The sequence below is a fragment of the Doryrhamphus excisus genome, linkage group LG16 (assembly GCF_037039965.1).
Source record: "Doryrhamphus excisus strain RoL-2023G ecotype Guam linkage group LG16, RoL_Dexc_Guam_v1.1, whole genome shotgun sequence".
Classification (NCBI taxonomy): Eukaryota; Metazoa; Chordata; class Actinopteri; order Syngnathiformes; family Syngnathidae; genus Doryrhamphus; species Doryrhamphus excisus.
The window spans coordinates 16,760,821-16,784,434 of record NC_136372.1 but is presented as its reverse complement, the minus strand read 5'-3'; the positions used below and the strand labels follow the sequence as shown (position 1 = coordinate 16,784,434).

At 39.2% G+C, this 23,614-nt stretch overlaps 3 protein-coding genes across 3 annotated transcripts; 2 read left to right on the top strand and 1 right to left on the bottom strand.

Moving 5' to 3' along the window:
* Positions 1-1,655: 1,655 nt before the first annotated feature.
* On the top strand, positions 1,656-8,483 carry hapstr1a (HUWE1 associated protein modifying stress responses a). Its single transcript, XM_058049158.2, has 5 exons — positions 1,656-2,063; positions 2,999-3,079; positions 4,525-4,592; positions 4,664-4,874; positions 6,364-8,483. The coding sequence occupies exons 1-5, from the start codon at positions 1,868-1,870 to the stop codon at positions 6,693-6,695; spliced, it is 888 nt and encodes a 295-aa protein (XP_057905141.2). The 5' UTR covers positions 1,656-1,867; the 3' UTR covers positions 6,696-8,483.
* Positions 8,484-17,180: 8,697 nt separating this feature from the next.
* On the bottom strand, positions 17,181-20,139 carry dctn5 (dynactin 5). The gene is made up of 6 exons (XM_058049391.2): positions 19,991-20,139; positions 19,753-19,821; positions 19,556-19,674; positions 19,022-19,133; positions 17,440-17,542; positions 17,181-17,355 (listed from the first exon to the last, which is right to left on the bottom strand). The coding sequence occupies exons 1-6, from the start codon at positions 20,036-20,038 to the stop codon at positions 17,258-17,260; spliced, it is 549 nt and encodes a 182-aa protein (XP_057905374.1). The 5' UTR covers positions 20,039-20,139; the 3' UTR covers positions 17,181-17,257.
* A 394-nt stretch (positions 20,140-20,533) lies between these two features.
* On the top strand, positions 20,534-21,881 carry ndufab1b (NADH:ubiquinone oxidoreductase subunit AB1b). The gene is made up of 5 exons (XM_058048717.2): positions 20,534-20,749; positions 21,210-21,326; positions 21,414-21,501; positions 21,568-21,674; positions 21,752-21,881. Exons 1-4 carry the CDS (start codon positions 20,543-20,545, stop codon positions 21,657-21,659), a joined length of 504 nt encoding a protein of 167 aa, XP_057904700.2. The 5' UTR covers positions 20,534-20,542; the 3' UTR covers positions 21,660-21,674; positions 21,752-21,881.
* Positions 21,882-23,614: the final 1,733 nt, after the last annotated feature.

Below are 23,614 nucleotides of genomic sequence, written 5' to 3'. Positions count from 1 at the left end.
TCACATTCAACATAACCGGGACATTAAATACTCATTTGTATGCGGTGATACCGCGAAGAAAAAGAAAAGTTTATGTCAAATATACGTTTTTTAAAAATAGCCACGCGCGTATAATCTCTTGAACGCCTGCTTCGTCATAGTCGTCATTTTGTCTTAACATAAAGGCTATTTACATATTTTATTCCCTCATCAATCGCTTGTTTACTATCTATTCAAATATAAAAAAGGCAACGCCCCCTGAAGTCCAGCCCTATCTGAAAACTTATATATAGTCTGTGTATATATATATATTTATATATATATATATATTGCGGACTTTTTGAGCGTCACAGTTTTGCCTACCTTCTATCTGTTGGCACTTTGTTGCATTTGTGCAACGCAACAATCTCGACAATACTCACGCAAAACTGAGCGCTAATTTACAGATGGGGGATAAACGTAAAGCGACATTTACTTTCATTTGTCAGCTTCAAATGGCGAACGTCCGAGCCGTGCGCGTATCACGTTAGTTTGGCGAATACAACCACGATACATTGTGTATTGACAATAACCCTTTATTGTCTGTGATGTTAATAGCGTGCGTGTCTTGTCTTAAGATGTGTTTAGACGAAAAAAAATATGTGTGGAACATACACACACACACACAAAAAGAACCCCGTGAAAAAATATTGTTCTAGTCGGAAAAAATGTTGGAATAAAATGCTGACATAACGGGTGTGCAGTAGTTATTTTTAAATATACGCATATGCTTTTACAAACAACTAATTCTTTACTTAACGCAATAGTGTGTACGTTGCCACGTTAAAAAAAACAATAAGATTTTCTATATAATCAATTTTTTACTGTTATTTTTAAATATCATGCCATGCTAAACCCAAAATGAATGCATTAAACATGCAAAAAAATAAAATAAAATAACAAAAGTAGATCTGGAGCATTGTTTAGAATTAATTTGAGTCGCTTCTGCCGCTTCACTGCTCTTAATGACAAATTAGCAAGTGACAAACTTCATGCAAATGCTTTGAAAAATAAGCATACCATTCTTGCCATCTTTCACTCCATGCCATGCCATCTTCTTGAAATTTGTTTTGAAGTTGTCAAGAGAGAGAGAAAGCACAGGCAAAACAAACGTGTGCTGTACCTGAGAGTGACGTCATACTCGTATTGCTACTTCCGGGGAACTTCTGTCAATATGGTAGTATGCTCAGAAATATATATTATACTGTATATATATATATATATATATATATAATATTGATTTCTATTGCTGGTTTAAGCGTCTCTATATTTTTAAGTTTTGGTTCTTTCTCAAAAAAATTTCTCAAAAAAAATATTTGAATCGTACATTTCTACCACAAGACAAAACAAATTATTGCACAAAGTAACATAGAACACACACATGAAAATAAAGATATTTACACTGATATGTGTATTGATTAAAACCAGATGCATTCACATATGTTGCAGACGTCTGTGCTCTCACTCAAGCTTCAACAATGGGGAAATTTAGTTCTTTTGTGGCAACACGCAGAAGAGCAAGCCAAACACCCAATGGCATTTTGATTCTCAAGATAAGCTCCACCTTTTTGGTTCTAGCTAACCAATCATCGTCAGGTTTAGGACTACTGGGCGGGACGAAGCGGGCAACAAGGTAGCTTACGTTGTATATATCCCTGACGTCGGCAACTCAGAAATTAGTGTGCTAAGCAAAGCTTCGGAAATGGTGGGGACAACGTAGTGCTATATCGAGTGCGAAGTAGTATAAACGGCAGTATTCTGCATAAACATTGTCCTATAGTTTTATACTTCGTTTACCTCGGTACCGTAAACTCTTTAAAGTAAAATTCCTCCAAGTTTTCGTGTATTAATGGAGGAGAAGAAAGAAGACGGCGACCCGGAGATACAGGAACACGGACCCGAGCACTGGTTCTCGAAATGGGAGCGGCAGTGTTTGGCCGAGGCGGAGCAGAGAGAGCCGAGCGAAGAGGAGGCCGACAACGACCAGGATAAACTGTGGCACCTTTTTCAGAACTCCGCCACCGCTGTGGCACAGTTATACAAAGGTTGACACCGCCGCTTTCTTATGCGCTGGTTAGCATGATGACAGCGTCGCCGTACCGTGCTAGCTTGTTGATTAGCAACTTAGCTTAATGTTACTGTGTAGTGACACTTTGACACATTGATCCATCTATAACAGGTTCACAAGTTTACTGTGGAACTTGCACGGTTGACTTGGCAGTGCATCATTTTGTTCAACTTTCGCCGGATGAACTGTGAACTTGCTTAACCCTATAAGTTGGGAGGCTGGTAAACAACCTCCTGTAGCCCCACGGTCCTAAATAACTACAACCTAAATTAAAAAAAACAAACAAACACTGTAGCATGTCAATACTGTTTCTTGTTGTTTCGAATTTGAGGTAGAAGCCTTTTTGCTTAGCGGTCGCTTGCTAGGCTAGCTACAAAATGGCGATGGTAACAACAATCGTATCTGCGCGACATTCCCAGATGACAGTTTATAGAACTGTCAGCGTTACATCTGTTTCACTCGCTTTTAATAACCAAAGACAACCAGAACGCTACAATTCTCCTCTTTTTACAAACCCGGTCAGCTGCTGAGTGGACAGTTGGGTGAAACAACGTGTAGCTTAGCCAGCGTTCTAATCACAAAATGGCGTGGATATTATTAGTTCGCTACATGAAATTGTGTTTGTCCGGCTGGCTTCAGTGGAGATTGTTGGGCCACATATTTCGAGCTTGACGTGTTGCCTCCAACGACATATGTCTGACACTGCTTTGCAACTTTACCGCTGAGAGGGCACAAGTCCCTTGGTGTGTGTCCGACTCCTTTCTTTCCTGCCAAGCTTGCTGTTTATTTTTATGCCTGCGACTTTGTACACCCAAGATAAAATGGCCTCATGATGGCTCCTCTGTGTGTCATGTCTGGGTGTCACACAGATAACCAATACCCCCCCACCTCTTTCTTTTTTTCCTCCCACAGACCGTGTGTGTCATCAACAGGGTCTGTCACTGTGGGTGCCATTTCAGAACGCTGCCACAGCAGTCACCAACCTGTACAAAGGTAACCCCAAGCTCCTCTCCATCATTCTGCTTGTGATAGGGAACGACTGTCTCTGTGTGAACACGCCCTGAATGTCACAAGTTGGTAGTCTCAGATGCTGGAACGGTATGTTTCATCAAGTGCTGCTGTTAAAATAGCTATAGCTATGTCAACATGGCCCGCAACAAATAAATGTGGACCTCCACAGATTGATTTGACGCTTTCTGTTCACCCTCATATACCCATACCACAACTAAGTTGGTCCTGTATCTGTTTACCAATGCACATATGGCAATAACTTCATTTTGTGTTGTGCCGGACTTTAGCATCATGATCAATTATGCAAAACCCAACACCACATATAGCTTGCAGTCCTGTGGGAAAGCATTAAAGTTACAAACACACAAAACGGCGTGTCCCCGATCGGACTTACTCAAACGCAAACTGGTTAAATTCCAGCATGAAGGCTCGACTTTGACTTACAATAAAACTATTTTCGGCGGTCGAGTGGTTAGCGCGCAGACCTCACAGCTAGGAGACCAGGGTTCAATTCCACCCTCGGCTATCTCTGTGTGGAGTTTGCATGTTCTCCCCGTGCATGGCGTGGGTTTTCTCCGGGTACTCCGGTTTCCTCCCACATTCCAAAAACATGCTAGGTTAATTAGCGACTCCAAATTGTCCATAGGTATGAATGTGAGTGTGAATGGTTGTTTGTCTATATGTACCCCGCCTCTCTCCCTCGTGAAGAAAAGCGGTACAAAACTTAATAACTTTACCGTTTTAAAGATGTTTAACATTTGAAACTGTTAAAATAAAATGCACACGCGCCCTTCTGACAAGTGACTAACAAGCTCGGAAGGCGAGTCGCTCCGCATATGCACTTCACGGATGTCACCTCTTTGCATTCTTTATGGCGAAATGCGGAATGAAGCACTGTTGATTGATTGAAAACAATAACTTTGACGAGGCTTGATGAACGAGTAGCCGAGGGCGGTGGTGGATGACTCCTTTTTTGGAAGCAGGGTGAGGTCGCTGCCTCGCCGCTTTAATTACCGTCAATGGGGCCGTGTTGTACCGAGCAGCCAGGACGTGTACCATCTCACAATAAGCTCTATTTCTGGCTACCGTGTTCCATCTTAAGAAGTTATTTGCCATCACTTGCACCTCTCTTCTTATCACGAAGGAGCCAAATCAGAACCTGAAGTAACGTATGACAGATGTTTGTGCAACTTTAAAACTAAAATAATTTTAAGTTAACTCTTCGACTTTGCAGTTTCCACTATATATAGAACCACCATCAAAAACCATCAACATACATGAGGGAGTCTTGCCTGAAATGTTAGCAAAAAGCAAAAAACAGCAGAGTTAAATATTAAAATATTAGCAGATTTCTTTCAACTACAACATTTTTAATGTGCCATTAACCACGTGTTTATCTTTTAAATATCTCTTTTTCCCTATCCCAGAAAGTGTCGAAGCTCACCAGAGAAGCTTCGACAGAGGCATCCAGATAGGACACCAACGGCGTAATAAGGTTGGTCTTCTTTTAGCACTCGGTTTTGCCACAACTTATGCATGGCTCGCTCTTCCCCCCCCACCTTGTAGGACATGTTGGCTTGGGTAAAAAAGCGTCGGAGAACCATCCGCAGGGAGGATCTCATCAGCTTTCTGTGCGGCAAAGCGCCGCCGCACCGGAGTAGCAGGGCCAGCAGCAGACTGGCCATGGTGGCCCCCAGCCGGGCTAACTCGCCGGCCGAGACCGGCTCGTCTGTGGAGGCCGACCTGCAGCCCTTCAGGGAGGCCATAGCACTGCACGGTAAGCAAACTCAACCCCTAGTAGCTCCTCAGTCGGGTATACAAATTCTGAGTAAATCCATCAAGCATGTCATGCAAACCATGCAAAGCATAACACATTTGTATGAAAATATAAAATGTGTTTGGCTGTGTGAGCAATTTGTTCCTCATGATTGTGGATATGATCACACCTTTGGTGGCACTGGCGATTGTGTTGCATTCGAAACGATCCATTTCGCATATTCAGGCTGCTAACAATTTCTCAATGAGTTTGGAAGTGTGACGCACAGCAGCTATACAGTGCATGTATAATTTACCTAATTTTTATCGACAAGTGTGTGCATTTGAGTCAGTACTGCCACATGTGGCTCAGAGATAAGGTGTGTTCAATGTGGGCCAATGGTAAAGGGGGATCTGACTTTGAAAGCCCCTCCTCCTGTGTTTGTATCCCTCTCGGGTCATTTTAAGGGGCTGCCAGGGTTATGCCCGTAGCTGCATTAGAAGTATAAGGAGCGGTCGTCATCCGTGAGCTTTATTTATCTCTGCATGTGCTTTCAAATGTCGGTTGTGCGACTAAGATGTTGGCGGGAAGCTCACGTGTATTACACGTGATGAGCGTTGGTGTGTTGTGTAGTACAGTAATCCCTCGTTTAGTGCCGTGAATCGGTTCCAGACAAGATCGTGATAAGTGAACGTCCACGTAGGATTTGTCATTCAGAAGTTGAATATTTTTGTAGTTAGAAACCTTTTTAAAATATGTGTTTTTAACATTATTAGAGCCGTCTGCATACAATAACACCCCTATAGTCACCTTTTACACTCGTATTACCCAAAATGGTGGACATAAGAAGAGAAAATAAGACTTGTGCTTGTGTGTGTTGCTGTAAATTGGAATTTTAGCTTGGCATGGGTTACGGTTGTACAGTTAATATGCTGGTGATCATGTTCTGGTGCTTGTGTGGCTCACCAAAAATTACAGTAGCATTACTGACCCCTAGTGACCAGTGTAGAATACTACATATCATCACACGTCTTCCGAATGCCTTATAATGCCTTATTTTGTTCCACAAGTCATTTTTATGCATGAAAATGCTTAATTAGGCAAAAAATATGTTAAGCATGTATATTTTTATTAGTAATAGGCCATAGTCAACAATCAAATGGCATAATTTTAACCATTGTTCATTGTCTTCGGGGCGAGAGGCGGGGTACACCCTGGACTGGTGTCCAGCCAATCACAGGGCACATATAGACAAACAACCATTCACACTCACATTCATACCTATGGACAATTTGGAGTCGCTAATTAACCTAGCATGTTTTTGGAATGTGGGAGGAAACCGGAGTACCCGGAGAAAACCCACGCATGCACGGGGAGAACATGCAAACTCCACACAGAGATGGCCGAGCGTGGAATTAATAAAAATAAGTTAGCCATTTTTTTTCCTCAGCTAGCATTCATGCTAATCAAACCCTGATGCGAAGTAAGACGTCTGCCGTTTGGTTTCCAGGTTTGAGCGGTGCCATGGCGAGTATCAGCGTCCGTTCCGGTGCTCCGGGCTCCCCCACGCACGTGAGCGGGAGCAGCAGTGGCGGCGGCGGCGGTGGTGGCGCCGCTGCCGGCGGCGGCGGTGCTTCATCAGGCTCGGCGGCGCTGTGCCGCAGCAGGCGTAACGGCCTGCAGGACGTTGACCTGAACACTTTCATCTCAGAGGAGATGGCGCTTCATCTGGACTCGACAGGCTCGGCCACCGGTGGGGGAGGAGCCAGGAAACGAAACTCCACCCAATGCAGCGACGTCATCACAGACTCCCCGACTCACAAACGCAACAGGATGATTTGAACCGGCAGAGGAGCCGCCACACTCTGGGGGGCGGCGGAAGGAAAGCCTTGACCGATGGCTGCAACCGGAGGCTCCCAGGTTCACTTTTACGATTGTCGGACGAGCTCTGTTCTTTGTCTCCCTTCCCGTATCGGAGAGATCGACAGCAGGAGCGAGCAAACGCGGCGACTCTGCAGGTTCCGCCCGAGCGCCGCCACGTTGCAGGGTCTGGGGATCAAGACAGTTCTCAACGTGCGCCGCTTGACACGCTAAAAGCCACTTGATTCTTGACACGATTGTGCCCTTACTCCCTCTGACCTCACCCAGCACCTTAATAAGGAAGTGAGGACGTACGTCAAACACTTCTTCCTGTTACTTGACGGTCTGGTTGGGTCTGCGCTTGTGAGGACACCTTTCGTCTTTTACCACCAGTGTTCATCATTCGAGCTTTCTTGCCACCGCTTACAACAATGATGGCCAACTTTTCTTTTATTTTTTTTTGCCGCCGCCTTTTTTTTTCTCCATTTCCCACGTTTGTGCAGTCTTACTCCAAAAAAAAAAAAAAAAAAAAAAAGCAGCGGCCCTTTCGTGTGATTGTGTGACTTTATTAATGAGTTGCAATAAGGCTTTTTGCACTTAAGGATTTCAACCTCGGACTCATGCAAACAAAATCGGCTCTTCCGTCACGTTCCGCTCGTAGCCTTTCCCGGTTGTAAACAACCCGCTTTGCCGTGGGGGGGGGGGGTGCAGGAGAACTTTTTGTCTCCCAGGTACGGAACCCGCCCGCCGTCGTTCCCTCCAGCGGCGGGGCTCCTCACCTGCAAATGGGTGCTTGTAAGAATAAAAGGATTATGATGTAATTGCAAAAGTGACATTAGCAAGCTGTGCTCACAGGGCATCCAAAATTTCATTTGATGCACTTGTCGGCTGGTATCTTGCGACCATTTTTTTTTTTTTTTTGCCTTATTTGCCAAACACGCATATAGAGCCTGTTTGAGTACCATTTGGAAAAGAAAGCATATTTATTGACTTTAATAAATGAAATCACAATGAACAAATGCATTTAAGCCTTTGTCTGTGGACCACAGTGATGTCACTGTCCTCCCCCATTACCCCCCCCCCCACGCTGGAAAGACTTTTTCTCCTTTGAGTTGTATAAAGCGTGCCAGTTTTGTCATCTATGTTACAGTTTGGTCACAGATTTCACTTTTTTGCATTTAACTTGGCTCTTAATCCTGCATGGAAGCTGGCTAGTTTTTGTTTTTTTTGCAAAACCACTAAAAACTGGGATTTTAATTTGCTTCTGACCTGTGAACCTGTAAGGTGGTGTAGTTAATTTATCATAGGAATTTTTTTTTTTATATATAGGAACTTTCCCTAAAAGCTAAAAATGATGGCATTTTTAGTAACTAATGCAACAGAATGTTGTGCAAGGAGCATTGATGGCAATCTGATATCTCACACTTTTAAAAAAAATAATAATTTGCTTAGATTTCTTTCTTCACTTCTTTGTTCTGCAGCACTCTTGACTGAAATGGTAAAAATGGTATTTGTTCCACTTCAGTCACATCAATGAAAGGGAACGTAAGCTACAACCTCAACCACAAAACATTCAGTTTTTTTTGTTTTTTTTTAATTCCAATGCACACAAGCCAACACTATTATTATCATTATCAGCTGTTTCTTGATACATAACTGTCAGAAAAAAAATAATACATGGCTAATCTATATACTTAACATTTAATTGTTGGTATGATATATGTTGTTCACATTGTAAAGCTGAAATAAAACAATTCAGTTGCAAAGTGGTTGGACTGATTCATGGAGCTCAAAAATGTAAGAAATTCATTTCATTTTACGGGTTTTTTTAAATGTATAGATTATTTTTATAACATGTAAAAAAAAATCATACTTGCTGCACATTTATAACCTAAATCTACTAAATAACTGCATTCAATGAAATTCACTTGTTAGGAAACGGGTACGTTGCAGCATTGCTACCTTTTGACCACTAGATGGAGACAACGACGACATGACGCTCCTCCATATGAGCCAGTTATTTCAAAACACAAACATTAAAAGCATATACAGTGTTTTTGTCTGTACATATTTTATATTAATATAATTAAAGCAGTAATATATTTTTTACTTTACTTGATGATGGCAACTTTAAAACTTAAATCTGTTTTCCAAGCATTTAACTAAATTAACTGACGATAGAAGGGATTTTTATGTGCATTTTTAACTATGACCACCAGGTGGTAGCAAAGACATTATGACGCCTTTCCTATATTGACAAGTCGTCCCAGGGCACAAATACTAACTGAAATATCAACTCGTCGTTTTGATATACATATTACATGTATGATATTGATAAATTAAATTACTTAATCTATTTCTATTCACTTTATTTATTAAAATTTTATGAGTTTAATTTGCTTTTCATTAAAATTCAGTCGCAAGACAAGGGGCTTTTCAGTGCCTCACTACCTCTGACCGCTAGATGGGGCCAAATTCACCATTACTGTTTTGGAAAAAAGGGACTCCCGGGACCCCCGATGAGCGTGTGGGAGGTTTCCACTTCATTCCACATCAGAAAACTGCAGTTTAAAGGACTTGGAAAAAAAAAGTTGGGAAAAAAAACCCAAGGCTAACCCCTTACGTTTTTTCCAAAAAACGACACCTAAAAATGTTTTTATTTTTTTGTATTTCTGGGTCCTTCTGGGACCCCCGATGAGCGTGTGGGAGGTTTCCACTTCATTCCACATCAGAAAACGGCAATTTAAAGGATATAAAAAAAAGGTGGGAAAAAAAACCAAGGCTAACCCCTTACGTTTTTTCCAAAAATCGACACCTGAAAAAATTTGTCTTTTTTTGCATTTATGGGTCCTTCCGGGACCCCCGATGAGCGTGTGGGAGGTTTCCACTTCATTCCACATCATAAAACTGCAATTTAAAGGATTTCAAAAAAAAGGTGGGGAAAAAAAACCCAAGGCTAACCCCTTACGTTTTTTCCAAAAATCGACACCTGAAAAAATGTTTCTTTTTTTGCATTTATGGGTCCTTTCGGGACCCCGATGAGCGTGTGGGAGGTTTCCACTTCATTCCACATCAGAAAACTGCAATTTAAAGGAGTTGAAAAAAAAGTTACGAAAAAAACCCCAAGGCTAACCCCTTAGGTTTTTTCCAAAAATCGACACTTAAAATTTTTTTTATTTTTTTGCATTTATGGGTCCTTCCGGGACCCCCGATGAGCGTGTGGGAGGTTTCCACTTCATTCCACATCAGAAAACTGCAATTTAAAGGAGTTGAAAAAAAAAGTTTGAAAAAAACCAAAGGCTAACCCCTTACGTTTTTTCCAAAAATCGACACCTGAAAAAAATTGTCTTTTTTTGCATTTATGAGTCCTTCCGGGACCCCCGATGAGCGTGTGGGAGGTTTCCACTTCATTCCACATCAGAAAACTGCAATTTAAAGGATTTGAAAAAAAAGTTTGAAAAAAAAAACCCAAGGCTAACCCCTTACGTTTTTTCCAAAAATCGACATCTGAAAAAACTGGTCTTTTTTTGCATTTATGGGTCCTTCCGGGACCCCCGATGAGCGTGTGGGAGGTTTCCACTTCATTCCACATCAGAAAACTGCAATTTAAAGGATTTCAAAAAAAGGTGGGAAAAAAAAACCAAGGCTAACCCCTTACGTTTTTTCCAAAAATCGACACCTGAAAAAAATTGTCTTTTTTTGCATTTATGGGTCCTTCCGGGACCCCCGATGAGCGTGTTGGAGGTTTCCACTTCATTCCACATCAGAAAACTGCAATTTAAAGGAGTTGAAAAAAAAGTTGGGAAAAAAAACCCAAGGCTAACCCCTTACGTTTTTTCCAAAAATTGACACTTGAAATTTTTTTTATTTTTTTGCATTTATGGGTCCTTCCGGGACCCCCGATGAGCGTGTGGGAAGTTTCCACTTTATTCCACATCAGAAAACTGCAATTTAAAGGATTTGAAAAAAAAGTTTGAAAAAAAAAACCAAGGCTAACCCCTTACGTTTTTTTCAAAAATCGACACCTGAAAAAAATTGTCTTTTTTTGCATTTATGGGTCCTTCCGGGACCCCCGATGAGCGTGTGGGAGGTTTCCACTTCATTCCACATCAGAAAACTGCAATTTAAAGGACTTGAAAAAAAAAGTTGGAAAAAAAAAACCAAGGCTAACCCCTTACGTTTTTTCCAAAAATCGACACTTGAATTTTTTTTAATTTTTTTGCATTTATGGGTCCTTCCGGGACCCCCGATGAGTGTGTGGGAGGTTTCCACTTCATTCCACATCAAAAAACTGCAATTTAAAGGACTTTAAAAAAAAGTTGGGAAAAAAAAACCAAGGCTAACCCCTTACGTTTTTTCCAAAAATCGACACCTGAAAAAATGTTTATTTTTTTGCATTTATGGGTCCTTCCGGGACCGCCGATGAGCGTGTGGGAGGTTTCCACTTCATTCCACATCAGAAAACTGCAATTTAAAGGACTTGAAAAAAAAAAGTCGGAAAAAAAAACCAAGGCTAACCCCTTACGTTTTTTCCAAAAATCGACACCTGAAAAAAATTGTCTTTTTTTGCATTTATGGGTCCTTCCGGGACCCCCGATGAGCGTGTGGGAGGTTTCCACTTCATTCCACATCAGAAAACTGCAATTTAAAGGACTTGAAAAAAAAGTTGGGAAAAAAAAACCAAGGCTAACCCCTTACGTTTTTTTCAAAAATCGACACCTGAAAAAACTGGTCTTTTTTTGCATTTATGGGTCCTTCCGGGACCCCCGATGAGCGTGTGGGAGGTTTCCACTTCATTCCACATCAGAAAACTGCAATTTAAAGGATTTCAAAAAAAGGTGGGAAAAAAAAACCAAGGCTAACCCCTTACGTTTTTTCCAAAAATCGACACCTGAAAAAAATTGTCTTTTTTTGCATTTATGGGTCCTTCCGGGACCCCCGATGAGCGTGTTGGAGGTTTCCACTTCATTCCACATCAGAAAACTGCAATTTAAAGGAGTTGAAAAAAAAGTTGGGAAAAAAAACCCAAGGCTAACCCCTTACGTTTTTTCCAAAAATTGACACTTGAAATTTTTTTTATTTTTTTGCATTTATGGGTCCTTCCGGGACCCCCGATGAGCGTGTGGGAAGTTTCCACTTTATTCCACATCAGAAAACTGCAATTTAAAGGATTTGAAAAAAAAGTTTGAAAAAAAAAACCAAGGCTAACCCCTTACGTTTTTTTCAAAAATCGACACCTGAAAAAAATTGTCTTTTTTTGCATTTATGGGTCCTTCCGGGACCCCCGATGAGCGTGTGGGAGGTTTCCACTTCATTCCACATCAGAAAACTGCAATTTAAAGGACTTGAAAAAAAAAGTTGGAAAAAAAAAACCAAGGCTAACCCCTTACGTTTTTTCCAAAAATCGACACTTGAATTTTTTTTAATTTTTTTGCATTTATGGGTCCTTCCGGGACCCCCGATGAGTGTGTGGGAGGTTTCCACTTCATTCCACATCAAAAAACTGCAATTTAAAGGACTTTAAAAAAAAGTTGGGAAAAAAAAACCAAGGCTAACCCCTTACGTTTTTTCCAAAAATCGACACCTGAAAAAATGTTTATTTTTTTGCATTTATGGGTCCTTCCGGGACCGCCGATGAGCGTGTGGGAGGTTTCCACTTCATTCCACATCAGAAAACTGCAATTTAAAGGACTTGAAAAAAAAAAGTCGGAAAAAAAAACCAAGGCTAACCCCTTACGTTTTTTCCAAAAATCGACACCTGAAAAAAATTGTCTTTTTTTGCATTTATGGGTCCTTCCGGGACCCCCGATGAGCGTGTGGGAGGTTTCCACTTCATTCCACATCAGAAAACTGCAATTTAAAGGACTTGAAAAAAAAGTTGGGAAAAAAAAACCAAGGCTAACCCCTTACGTTTTTTTCAAAAATCGACACCTGAAAAAAATTGTCTTTTTTTGCATTTATGGGTCCTTCCGGGACCCCCGATGAGCGTGTGGGAGGTTTCCACTTCATTCCACATCAGAAAACTGCAATTTAAAGGACTTGAAAAAAAAAGTTGGAAAAAAAAAACCAAGGCTAACCCCTTACGTTTTTTCCAAAAATCGACACTTGAATTTTTTTTAATTTTTTTGCATTTATGGGTCCTTCCGGGACCCCCGATGAGTGTGTGGGAGGTTTCCACTTCATTCCACATCAAAAAACTGCAATTTAAAGGACTTTAAAAAAAAGTTGGGAAAAAAAAACCAAGGCTAACCCCTTACGTTTTTTCCAAAAATCGACACCTGAAAAAATGTTTATTTTTTTGCATTTATGGGTCCTTCCGGGACCTCCGATGAGCGTGTGGGAGGTTTCCACTTCATTCCACATCAGAAAACTGCAATTTAAAGGACTTGAAAAAAAAAAGTCGGAAAAAAAAACCAAGGCTAACCCCTTACGTTTTTTTCAAAAATCGACACCTGAAAAATTTTTTCTTTATTTGCATTTATGGGTCCTTCCGGGACCCCCGATGAGCGTGTAGGAGGTTTCCACTTCATTCCACATCAGAAAACTGCAATTTAAAGTACTTGAAAAAAAAAAGTTTGAAAAAAAACCAAGGCTAACCCCTTACGTTTTTTCCAAAAATCGACACCTGAAATTTTTTTTATTTTTTTGCATTTATGGGTCCTTCCGGGACCCCCGATGAGCGTGTGGGAGGTTTCCACTTCATTCCACATCAGAAAACTGCAATTTAAAGGACTTGAAAAAAAAAGTTTGAAAAAAAAAACCAAAGGCTAACCCCTTACGTTTTTTTCAAAAATCGACACCTGAAAATTTTTTTCTTTATTTGCATTTATGGGTCCTTCCGGGACCCCCGATGAGCGTGTGGGAGGTTTCCACTTCATTCCACATCAGAAAACTGCAATTTAAAGGACTTGAAAAAAAAGTTTGAAAAAAAAAACCAAAGGCTAACCCCTTACGTTTTTTTCAAAAATCGACACCTGAAAAATTTTTTCTTTATTTGCATTTATGGGTCCTTCCGGGACCCCCGATGAGCGTGTGGGAGGTTTCCACTTCATTCCACATCAGAAAACTGCAATTTAAAGGACTTGAAAAAAAAAAGTTTGAAAAAAAAACCAAGGCTAACCCCTTACGTTTTTTCCAAAAATCGACACCTGAAATTTTTTTTATTTTTTTGCATTTATGGGTCCTTCCGGGACCCCCGATGAGCGTGTGGGAGGTTTCCACTTCATTCCACATCAGAAAACTGCAATTTAAAGGACTTGAAAAAAAAGTTGGGAAAAAAAAACCAAGGCTAACCCCTTACGTTTTTTTCAAAAATCGACACCTGAAATTTTTTTTTTTTTTTTGCATTTATGGGTCCTTCCGGGACCCCCGATGAGCGTGTGGGAGGTTTCCACTTCATTCCACATCAGAAAACTGCAATTTAAAGGACTTGAAAAAAAAAAGTTTGAAAAAAAAACAAAGGCTAACCCCTTACGTTTTTTTCAAAAATCGACACCTGAAAAAATTTTTCTTTATGTGCATTTATGGGTCCTTCCGGGACCCCCGATGAGCGTGTGGGAGGTTTCCACTTCATTCCACATCAGAAAACTGCAATTTAAAGGACTTGAAAAAAAAGTTGGGAAAAAAAAACCCAAGGCTAACCCCTTACGTTTTTTTCAAATATCGACACCTGAAAAAAATTGTCTTTTTTTGCATTTATGGGTCCTTCCGGGACCCCCGATGAGCGTGTGGGAGGTTTCCACTTCATTCCACATCAGAAAACTGCAATTTAAAGGACTTGAAAAAAAAGTTGGGAAAAAAAACCCAAGGCTAACCCCTTACGTTTTTTTCAAAAATCGACACCTGAAAAAAATTGTCTTTTTTTGCATTTATGGGTCCTTCCGGGACCCCCGATGAGCGCGTGGGAGGTTTCCACTTAATTCCACATCAGAAAACTGCAATTTAAAGGACTTGAAAAAAAAAAGTTTGAAAAAAAACCAAGGCTAACCCCTTACGTTTTTTCCAAAAATCGACACCTGAAATTTTTTTATTTTTTTGCATTTATGGGTCCTTCCGGGACCCCCGATGAGCATGTGGGAGGTTTCCACTTCATTCCACATCAGAAAACTGCAATTTAAAGGACTTGAAAAAAAAGTTTGAAAAAAAAAAACAAAGGCTAACCCCTTACGTTTTTTTCAAAAATCGACACCTGAAAATTTTTTTCTTTATTTGCATTTATGGGTCCTTCCGGGACCCCCGATGAGCGTGTGGGAGGTTTCCACTTCATTCCACATCAGAAAACTGCAATTTAAAGGACTTGAAAAAAAAGTTTGAAAAAAAAAACCAAGGCTAACCCCTTACGTTTTTTTCAAAAATCGACACCTGAAAAAAATTTTCTTTATTTGCATTTATGGGTCCTTCCGGGACCCCCGATGAGCGTGTGGGAGGTTTCCACTTCATTCCACATCAGAAAACTGCAATTTAAAGGACTTGAAAAAAAAAGTTTGAAAAAAAAAACAAGGCTAACCCCTTACGTTTTTTCCAAAAATCGACACCTGAAATTTTTTTTATTTTTTTGCATTTATGGGTCCTTCCGGGACCCCCGATGAGCGTGTGGGAGGTTTCCACTTCATTCCACATCAGAAAACTGCAATTTAAAGGACTTGAAAAAAAAAGTTTGAAAAAAAAACCAAGGCTAACCCCTTACGTTTTTTCCAAAAATCGACACCTGAAATTTTTTTTATTTTTTTGCATTTATGGGTCCTTCCGGGACCCCCGATGAGCGTGTGGGAGGTTTCCACTTCATTCCACATCAGAAAACTGCAATTTAAAGGACTTGAAAAAAAAGTTGGGAAAAAAAACCCAAGGCTAACCCCTTACGTTTTTTTCAAAAATCGACACCTGAAAAAAATTGTCTTTTTTTGCATTTATGGGTCCTTCCGGGACCCCCGATGAGCGTGTGGGAGGTTTCCACTTCATTCCACATCAGAAAACTGCAATTTAAAGGACTTGAAAAAAAAAGTTTGAAAAAAAAACCAAGGCTAACCCCTTACGTTTTTTCCAAAAATCGACACCTGAAATTTTTTTTATTTTTTTGCATTTATGGGTCCTTCCGGGACCCCCGATGAGCGTGTGGGAGGTTTCCACTTCATTCCACATCAGAAAACTGCAATTTAAAGGACTTGAAAAAAAAGTTTGAAAAAAAAAACCAAGGCTAACCCCTTACGTTTTTTTCAAAAATCGACACCTGAAAAAAATGGTCTTTTTTTGCATTTATGGGTCCTTCCGGGACCCCCGATGAGCGTGTGGGAGGTTTCCACTTCATTCCACATCAGAAAACTGCAATTTAAAGGACTTGAAAAAAAAAGTTGGGAAAAAAAAACCAAGGCTAACCCCTTACGTTTTTTTCAAAAATCGACACCTGAAAAAAATTGTCTTTTTTTGCATTTATGGGTCCTTCCGGGACCCCCGATGAGCGTGTGGGAGGTTTCCACTTCATTCCACATCAGAAAACTGCAATTTAAAGGACTTGAAAAAAAAAAGTTTGAAAAAAAAACCAAGGCTAACCCCTTACGTTTTTTCCAAAAATCGACACCTGAAATTTTTTTTATTTTTTTGCATTTATGGGTCCTTCCGGGACCCCCGATGAGCGTGTGGGAGGTTTCCACTTCATTCCACATCAGAAAACTGCAATTTAAAGGACTTGAAAAAAAAGTTTGAAAAAAAAAACCAAAGGCTAACCCCTTACGTTTTTTTCAAAAATCGACACCTGAAAAAATGTTTCTTTATTTGCATTTATGGGTCCTTCCGGGACCCCCGATGAGCGTGTGGGAGGTTTCCACTTCATTCCACATCAGAAAACTGCAATTTAAAGGACTTGAAAAAAAAGTTGAAAAAAAAAACGTTTTTTTTCAAAAAATCAACACCTGAAAAAAATGGTCTTTTTTTTGCATTTTTTGTTTTTTTCCTACTCCAACTAACACCAAAACACAGTAAATGTAGTGCAGTATTTCATGTATTACATAATGTATTATTCTTTTTAATCTTATAAAGGAAATGTGTATTACAGCATTTTGCAGGAAAGGGAGGATTCAGTGGCATTTCTAAATCTGACCACTAGATGACGCCAAAAATACAGCTGGAAACATAGGCATTAACATTGGAATACACTTGTCACCCTTTTAAGCTTCCATAAAATGTTAGGTAAGAAGACTGCATCACAAAAGGTTATACTTCCTTATGATTTATTTATAACACATGCTGTTGCTGCATAGCTTTTACTGTATGCTTGGAAAAGTACAGCGAACGCTTTCATATTGGAGTTGATGGGTTAGGAAACACACGTATGCAACATGGTAGCAGCAAACAAGCAAAGAAAAGCTGTTAAAACTCCATGTACAGCAACAATAACAAATGAACTCCGCGCGTTTTGGTCCACGTTTGTCTCCTCCTCGCTTGCGGCACGCAGCTTGAAGACCAACAGTCATGTTGCAAAGCTGGACTACTACTGCTGTTATCGTGCGAGGTCTCAAAAGGAGCGTTCTCATCGTCCGATACACGGTTATTCATATCTGGCTGAGGGGGAGGAACTTCTGGTAGTAGCTCTTCGTCACGTCAATCATCAGGTCCTGCGTGCATTCTGGGAGCTCCCCGGAAAACAGCCCTGAAGAAGCCAAGGGAGCTTTTAAGGAATGTGCGTGAGGAAAGACGTGGAGTTAACGTTGAGGTGGACTAAAAGCGTGAAGACCTGGGCATCCTGAGAAGACCGTGAAAGGAGGCACCACCGTCTCAGGAGGAAGAACGGTGTTGTCTAAGATCTTACAGCAGTCCTTCAGCACACAGCGACGACCCTGTGTCAACCAAGAACACATCATTATTACGGTATGAAATATTTTAGATTCTTTTTTTAAATGACAGAAAACTCCATTTCAATCCAACAAGCCATCAATCCCAACCATTTTTCAAAAGACAACCCCTTCAGGAACAAATTATGTAAGTTTCAGGAAAATATCAGTTCCCAACTATAAAGAGGAGAAATCCAGCTTTTCTCCAAAGACGAAATGCTGCGTTCTCAGAGCACTTAATAATAATAATAATCATAATAATCATAATAATGTTAATATAAAAATAATATTATTTTTATTATTTTATTATAATATACTATAATAATAAAAATAACAACATTATTATAACAAAATAATGATTATATTTATATAATATTATATTTAATTTTATTATATTTAATTGTACTAATAATTATTATATTATGTTGTTATTATAATAATAATAATATTATTATTATCCTATATACGTAGACAAAATGCTGCGTTATCAGAACACTTAATAATAATGTTATTATTGCTAGAATATAATAATATCCAATATCCAATCCAACAAGCCATCAATCCCAACCATTTTTCAAAAGACAACCCCTTCAGGAACAAATTATGTAAGTTTCAGGAAAATATCAGTTCCCAACTATAAATAGGAGAAATCCAGCTTTTCTCCAAAGACGAAATGCTGCGTTCTCAGAGTACTTAATAATAATAATAATAATAATCATAATAACAATCATAATAATGTTAATATAAAAATAATATTATTTTTATTATTTTATTATAATATACTATAATAATAAAAATAACACTATTATAACAACATAATAATTATATTTATATAATATTATATTTAATTTTATTATATTAATAATTATTATATTATGTTGTTATTATAATAATATTATTATTATCCTATATACGTAGACAAAATGCTGCGTTATCAGAACACTTAATAATAATGTTATTATTGTTAGAATATAATAACAATAATAATATATTATTATTATTATATATTATTATAATATACTACAATGACAATAACATTATTATTATTATATTTATATATTTATTTTATAATATTTATTAATTATTATTCTTATTATTCTTATTATAAAGATTCAGGGTTGAAATAAAAGCAGAGAGATCAAGGAAGCTCAAACTTTTAATCTAATTAATTCTCATACTTTTCATAACTGCATTCAAGACTGGCATGATGACCAGAGAGCTATGTTCAAATCCTAAACTGTATAAAATTTCTAAAATATTGTGACGGTAATAACACTAAAAAAGTTATTACTTAGGCCTGTAAATATTTTACAATAAAAAATAATTGTAATTTTAGATGAATGTAGTAGAACAGCATCTTCTGTGCTTCTTTGTGTCGTTCTGCATTAAACTGGAAACTAGAAGCTCTGGTCTGGACGTGACTACCATGTGACTCACCACAATGTGTGTATATGTGTGTATGTGTATGTGTGTGTGTGTACTCACTATGACACAGTTCTTGCCAATGTGGACGTAGGAGCCGATCTGGGCTGCGTTCACCACGCAGTCCTCCTCGATAAAGACGTGGTCGCCGATGTGCAACGGGAAGAACGCCACTCTGGAGGGGAGGAAGAAGTATTTACAACATTTGGTGTGTTTTTGAACAAAGTTTTTTCATTCAAAAGACCATTTTGTAAACAGCGATGCCCTGAGGGGTGCATGGTGCTTATCTACCATCATTTCTCCATAGTAATGATAAATGCAGGGGTGTCCAAAGTGTTTCCACTTAATTAAAACCAATACAAATAGATACATATACAGTATATATAAACATTATACATCAAGGTAAAAATTTAATTTCAGTTTTCTGATATAAGTGAAAAAATTGTATGAAAAAAATGCTGATTTTTTTTTATTTTAGCAGGTTTTTTTTTGTTGTTTTCTTGTTAAATAATATTGTTGTTGTGCCACAGGTAAATTAAAAAAAACAGCTACAAACCCCCAGTCCACATTTTGGACACCCCTGGTCTAAAGTGTTACCCTTTGCTGAATTTTTTAAAAGGTGGTCGAATGACACTCCTGCTTTTGACCACGCAATGTCTGCCCACCCTGACATTAGCCAGGTCCCCCCGGATGATGCAGTCATTCATGACAATAGTCTGCAGGAGAAACCACATAAACACAAACAATAGTCACAACCCGTAGTTGCTTTACACATAATAACACATTTGACTTACTTTGCCATTAAGTACGATATTCTGACTGCCACATAACACCGACTGCCGACTAACTTTGTTGCCAGAAGCCTAAAATGAAGCAAATATCGAGTTAAAATGTTGATTTGAAAAATATATAGCCTAGCTTAAATTGCCATAGTGATTCCATTCAACGCCCCGTTTTGCTAGTTAGCCACATTAGCAAGCTACAAGCTAACAAGATAATAAGCTAACAGCGGCAAGAAACGACAAACTTTACCGTCTCTATATACTCCGCTTTGTTGTACAGTATCTCTGACAACTCCATAGCTGCGAATTCGACAAGTTTGTTACGATAACGACGACAAAAACACAATAAGAAGCATCTGTTTGCCACAGCTGGTCTTCGACTGACAGATTAATGCAGGACAGACAGTACTAGCTGAGTTCAGTTTTATCGATTGTTTTAATCGGAAACTCTGGATAACGTTTCCGTTGGAATTTGTTCAAGTATATTTGTAATTGTTAAATTAATTTCACTTTTGTTTGTTTTGAGCGGGTAATTATAAAATAGCCTGCATAAATCTGTGATGTAATTTAAGGATCGGTTGCTTTTGTCTGAATTTTACCGGACCTCACAATTTCCGGATTTTTTTTCTCGATCACAAATGTTCTTTCACATTATCATTATTGTATCATTATTATATCGCATTGTTTGGCGAGAAAATTAATACATATTGTGAAATAACATATAAGAAATCAAAATAATGCGACTATTGTGTTACGCATGCGCACTGCTAAGCCCTTACCCCGCTTCTTCCTCTCGCGGTGCATGCTGGGTCACAGCAGCTGCAAGTTCTCCCCCGTCATGGCGTCCCGTGTCCTGCACCAGTGCGTCCGCTCTCTCGCCCGGCCCTCGCTGAGGCTTCTCACCGCTAACCCGACGGTGAGAGCCGCCCCAGCCCCTTTAGCGGCAGCCGTCCGACCTCTCTCCTTCGCCGCAGACAGCCGGAGGACGCGGTGGCTCGGGCAGAGCCGGGTGAGTGGCCGCTATCATTGAGCTGTTATGGCCTAGCTTGCCAATGACCTACCGACGCCTTTCAAAAGTGTTACGGTAACGCAGCATGTTAAAAATGTGTGGTAACTCGGCAGGTTGTTTATTCTTTTGCACAATTAAATAAATTTTTTTCAGAAAAAAAATGGGAATTTATTATGTATAATTACAAAGCTTATTGGCTAGCTTGCTAGCAATGTTGTGCATCATCTCGAGGCTGTTATTGACTATTTCCTGTGCGGTTTAAAATGTAAATAAATACATTAATTGTCATTGGCGGCCATATATTTAAATTTAAAGTATTTTGACTGAACCTCAAATTCACCATGACCTTTTAAAAGTGAACTTAATTTGAACTTTTGAATGCATGTGTTCAATATTCTTATTTTTGTTTTGCACAACTGACTGTCCTCTAACTGTGATTGGCACCCCCCCCCCCCTCCAGATCTCATCAGGTGTGTTGTGCCGACAATATGGAGACCTGCCCCCCTTAACTCTAGAGACCATCAAAGACCGTGTCATGTACGTGCTGAAGCTCTACGACAAGATCAACCCCGAGAGTGTGAGTGGATCTTACTGAAGATGACCTTCATTTATTCAGCATCGCTTTATTATATTATTATTATTATTATTATTATTTCTTACACAGCTGCAAGCATCCTCCCACTTTATGAAAGATCTGGGTCTGGACAGCTTGGACCAGGTGGAGATCATTATGGCCATGGAGGATGAGTTTGGTGAGAGTCTGAATGTCCTTTCCGGGTTTCCTTGTTTGCTGGATTGACGTTTGTTTTCCATGCCAGGCTTTGAGATTCCCGACGGGGAAGCGGAGAAGTTGATGACGCCGGCGGAGATCGTACAGTACATCGCAGACAAGAAGGACGTTTATGAATAATCTGTTGGATAAGAGGTAAGTCTTTCACGCATATGTTTGGACCCCCCCCCCCCCCCGCCTATATTTTGACAATTGTGTTGTCTTTCACACAGCTTGACCAACGGGGACACCAAATTTCTTGACTTCAGTGTTCAATGTTCTTCAATGTTCTATCTATATGTCACCCCCCCCTCCCCAGTGTATCATTTCTTCAGAGTTGATCAATAAAAGACATACAACATACATTTATCATGTTGCCTTTTATTAGGGCCAGTTTTTTCCCCACAAATGCTTAACATAAATATTAGTGTAACATGCATAGTAAAAACATTTTAATTCTAGTTTAAAGAAAATACAGTAGAACCTTGGTTAGCGTGTTTTTGGGTCAACAAACTGGCACCGAAATTTTACAATTGCATACAATATTAATGAGTGTCATTGTTAGCGGTTTGCCAATGCAATGGAAAAACCAGAAGTCAGCTCTTGTCGCCTGTGTCATCAGTGGTTGACGCTCGTTCTTCCTCCACAGTAAGGACACAAGTCTCAAATGTCAACAAAACACATTTGTAATAGTTAGTCATGTAAAAACAAACATTTAAGGTTATTTTTACCATCACTGAAGACGTTGCCAAAGGCGATTTGGCAGTAAGATCAACATAGACACCACCTTCCTGTTTTGCCATGAGTTATTTCCTTATCAAAATTTTGCCTCAATTTTAGGCTTTTTTACAGCTGACCAATTCAATTCAAACAGGACGGCAACAATCACGTTTTCGGTGATGGTCAACCACGGTCCATCAAGGTTCCACGGTCCAAATGCGCCAGTTTTAACCAATTCCTGTCCAGTAGTGAAAGTGTTACTGGAGCACTGTCGGTGAAGATGTTTCCAAAGGCGACCTGGCAGTAAGATCAACAGACCCTAACCCTAACCCTAACATAACTATTAACAGTTATTTAACCTTTAACATGAACATTAATCAAACGTAATAATTTTTTCTGGGTACATGATACCATACAGCATCCATATCAAACCCAAAAACTTACCACTTCCACACGGATAGGGAGGATAACTATTAAGTTATTTAACCTTTAACATGAACATTAATCAAACGTAATAATTTTTTCTGGGTACATGATACCATACAGCATCCATATCAAACCCAAAAACTTACCACTTCCACACGGATAGGGAGGATAACTATTAACAGTTATTTAACCTTTAACATGAACATTAATCAAACGTAATAATTTTTTCTGGGTACATGATACCATACAGCATCCATATCAAACCCAAAAACTTACCACTTCCACACGGATAGGGAGGATAACTATTAAGTTATTTAACCTTTAACATGAACATTAATCAAACGTAATAATTTTTTCTGGGTACATGATACCATACAGCATCCATATCAAACCCAAAAACTTACCACTTCCACACGGATAGGGAGGATAACTATTAACAGTTATTTAACCTTTAACATGAACATTAATCAAACGTAATAATTTTTTCTGGGTACATGATACCATACAGCATCCATATCAAACCCAAAAACTTACCACTTCCACACGGATAGGGAGGATAACTATTAAGTTATTTAACCTTTAACATGAACATTAATCAAACGTAATAATTTTTTCTGGGTACATGATACCATACAGCATCCATATCAAACCCAAAAACTTACCACTTCCACACGGATAGGGAGGATAACTATTAAGTTATTTAACCTTTAACATGAACATTAATCAAACGTAATAATTTTTTCTGGGTACATGATACCATACAGCATCCATATCAAACCCAAAAACTTACCACTTCCACACGGATAGGGAGGATAACTATTAACAGTTATTTAACCTTTAACATGAACATTAATCAAACGTAATAATTTTTTCTGGGTACATGATACCATACAGCATCCATATCAAACCCAAAAACTTACCACTTCCACACGGATAGGGAGGATAACTAT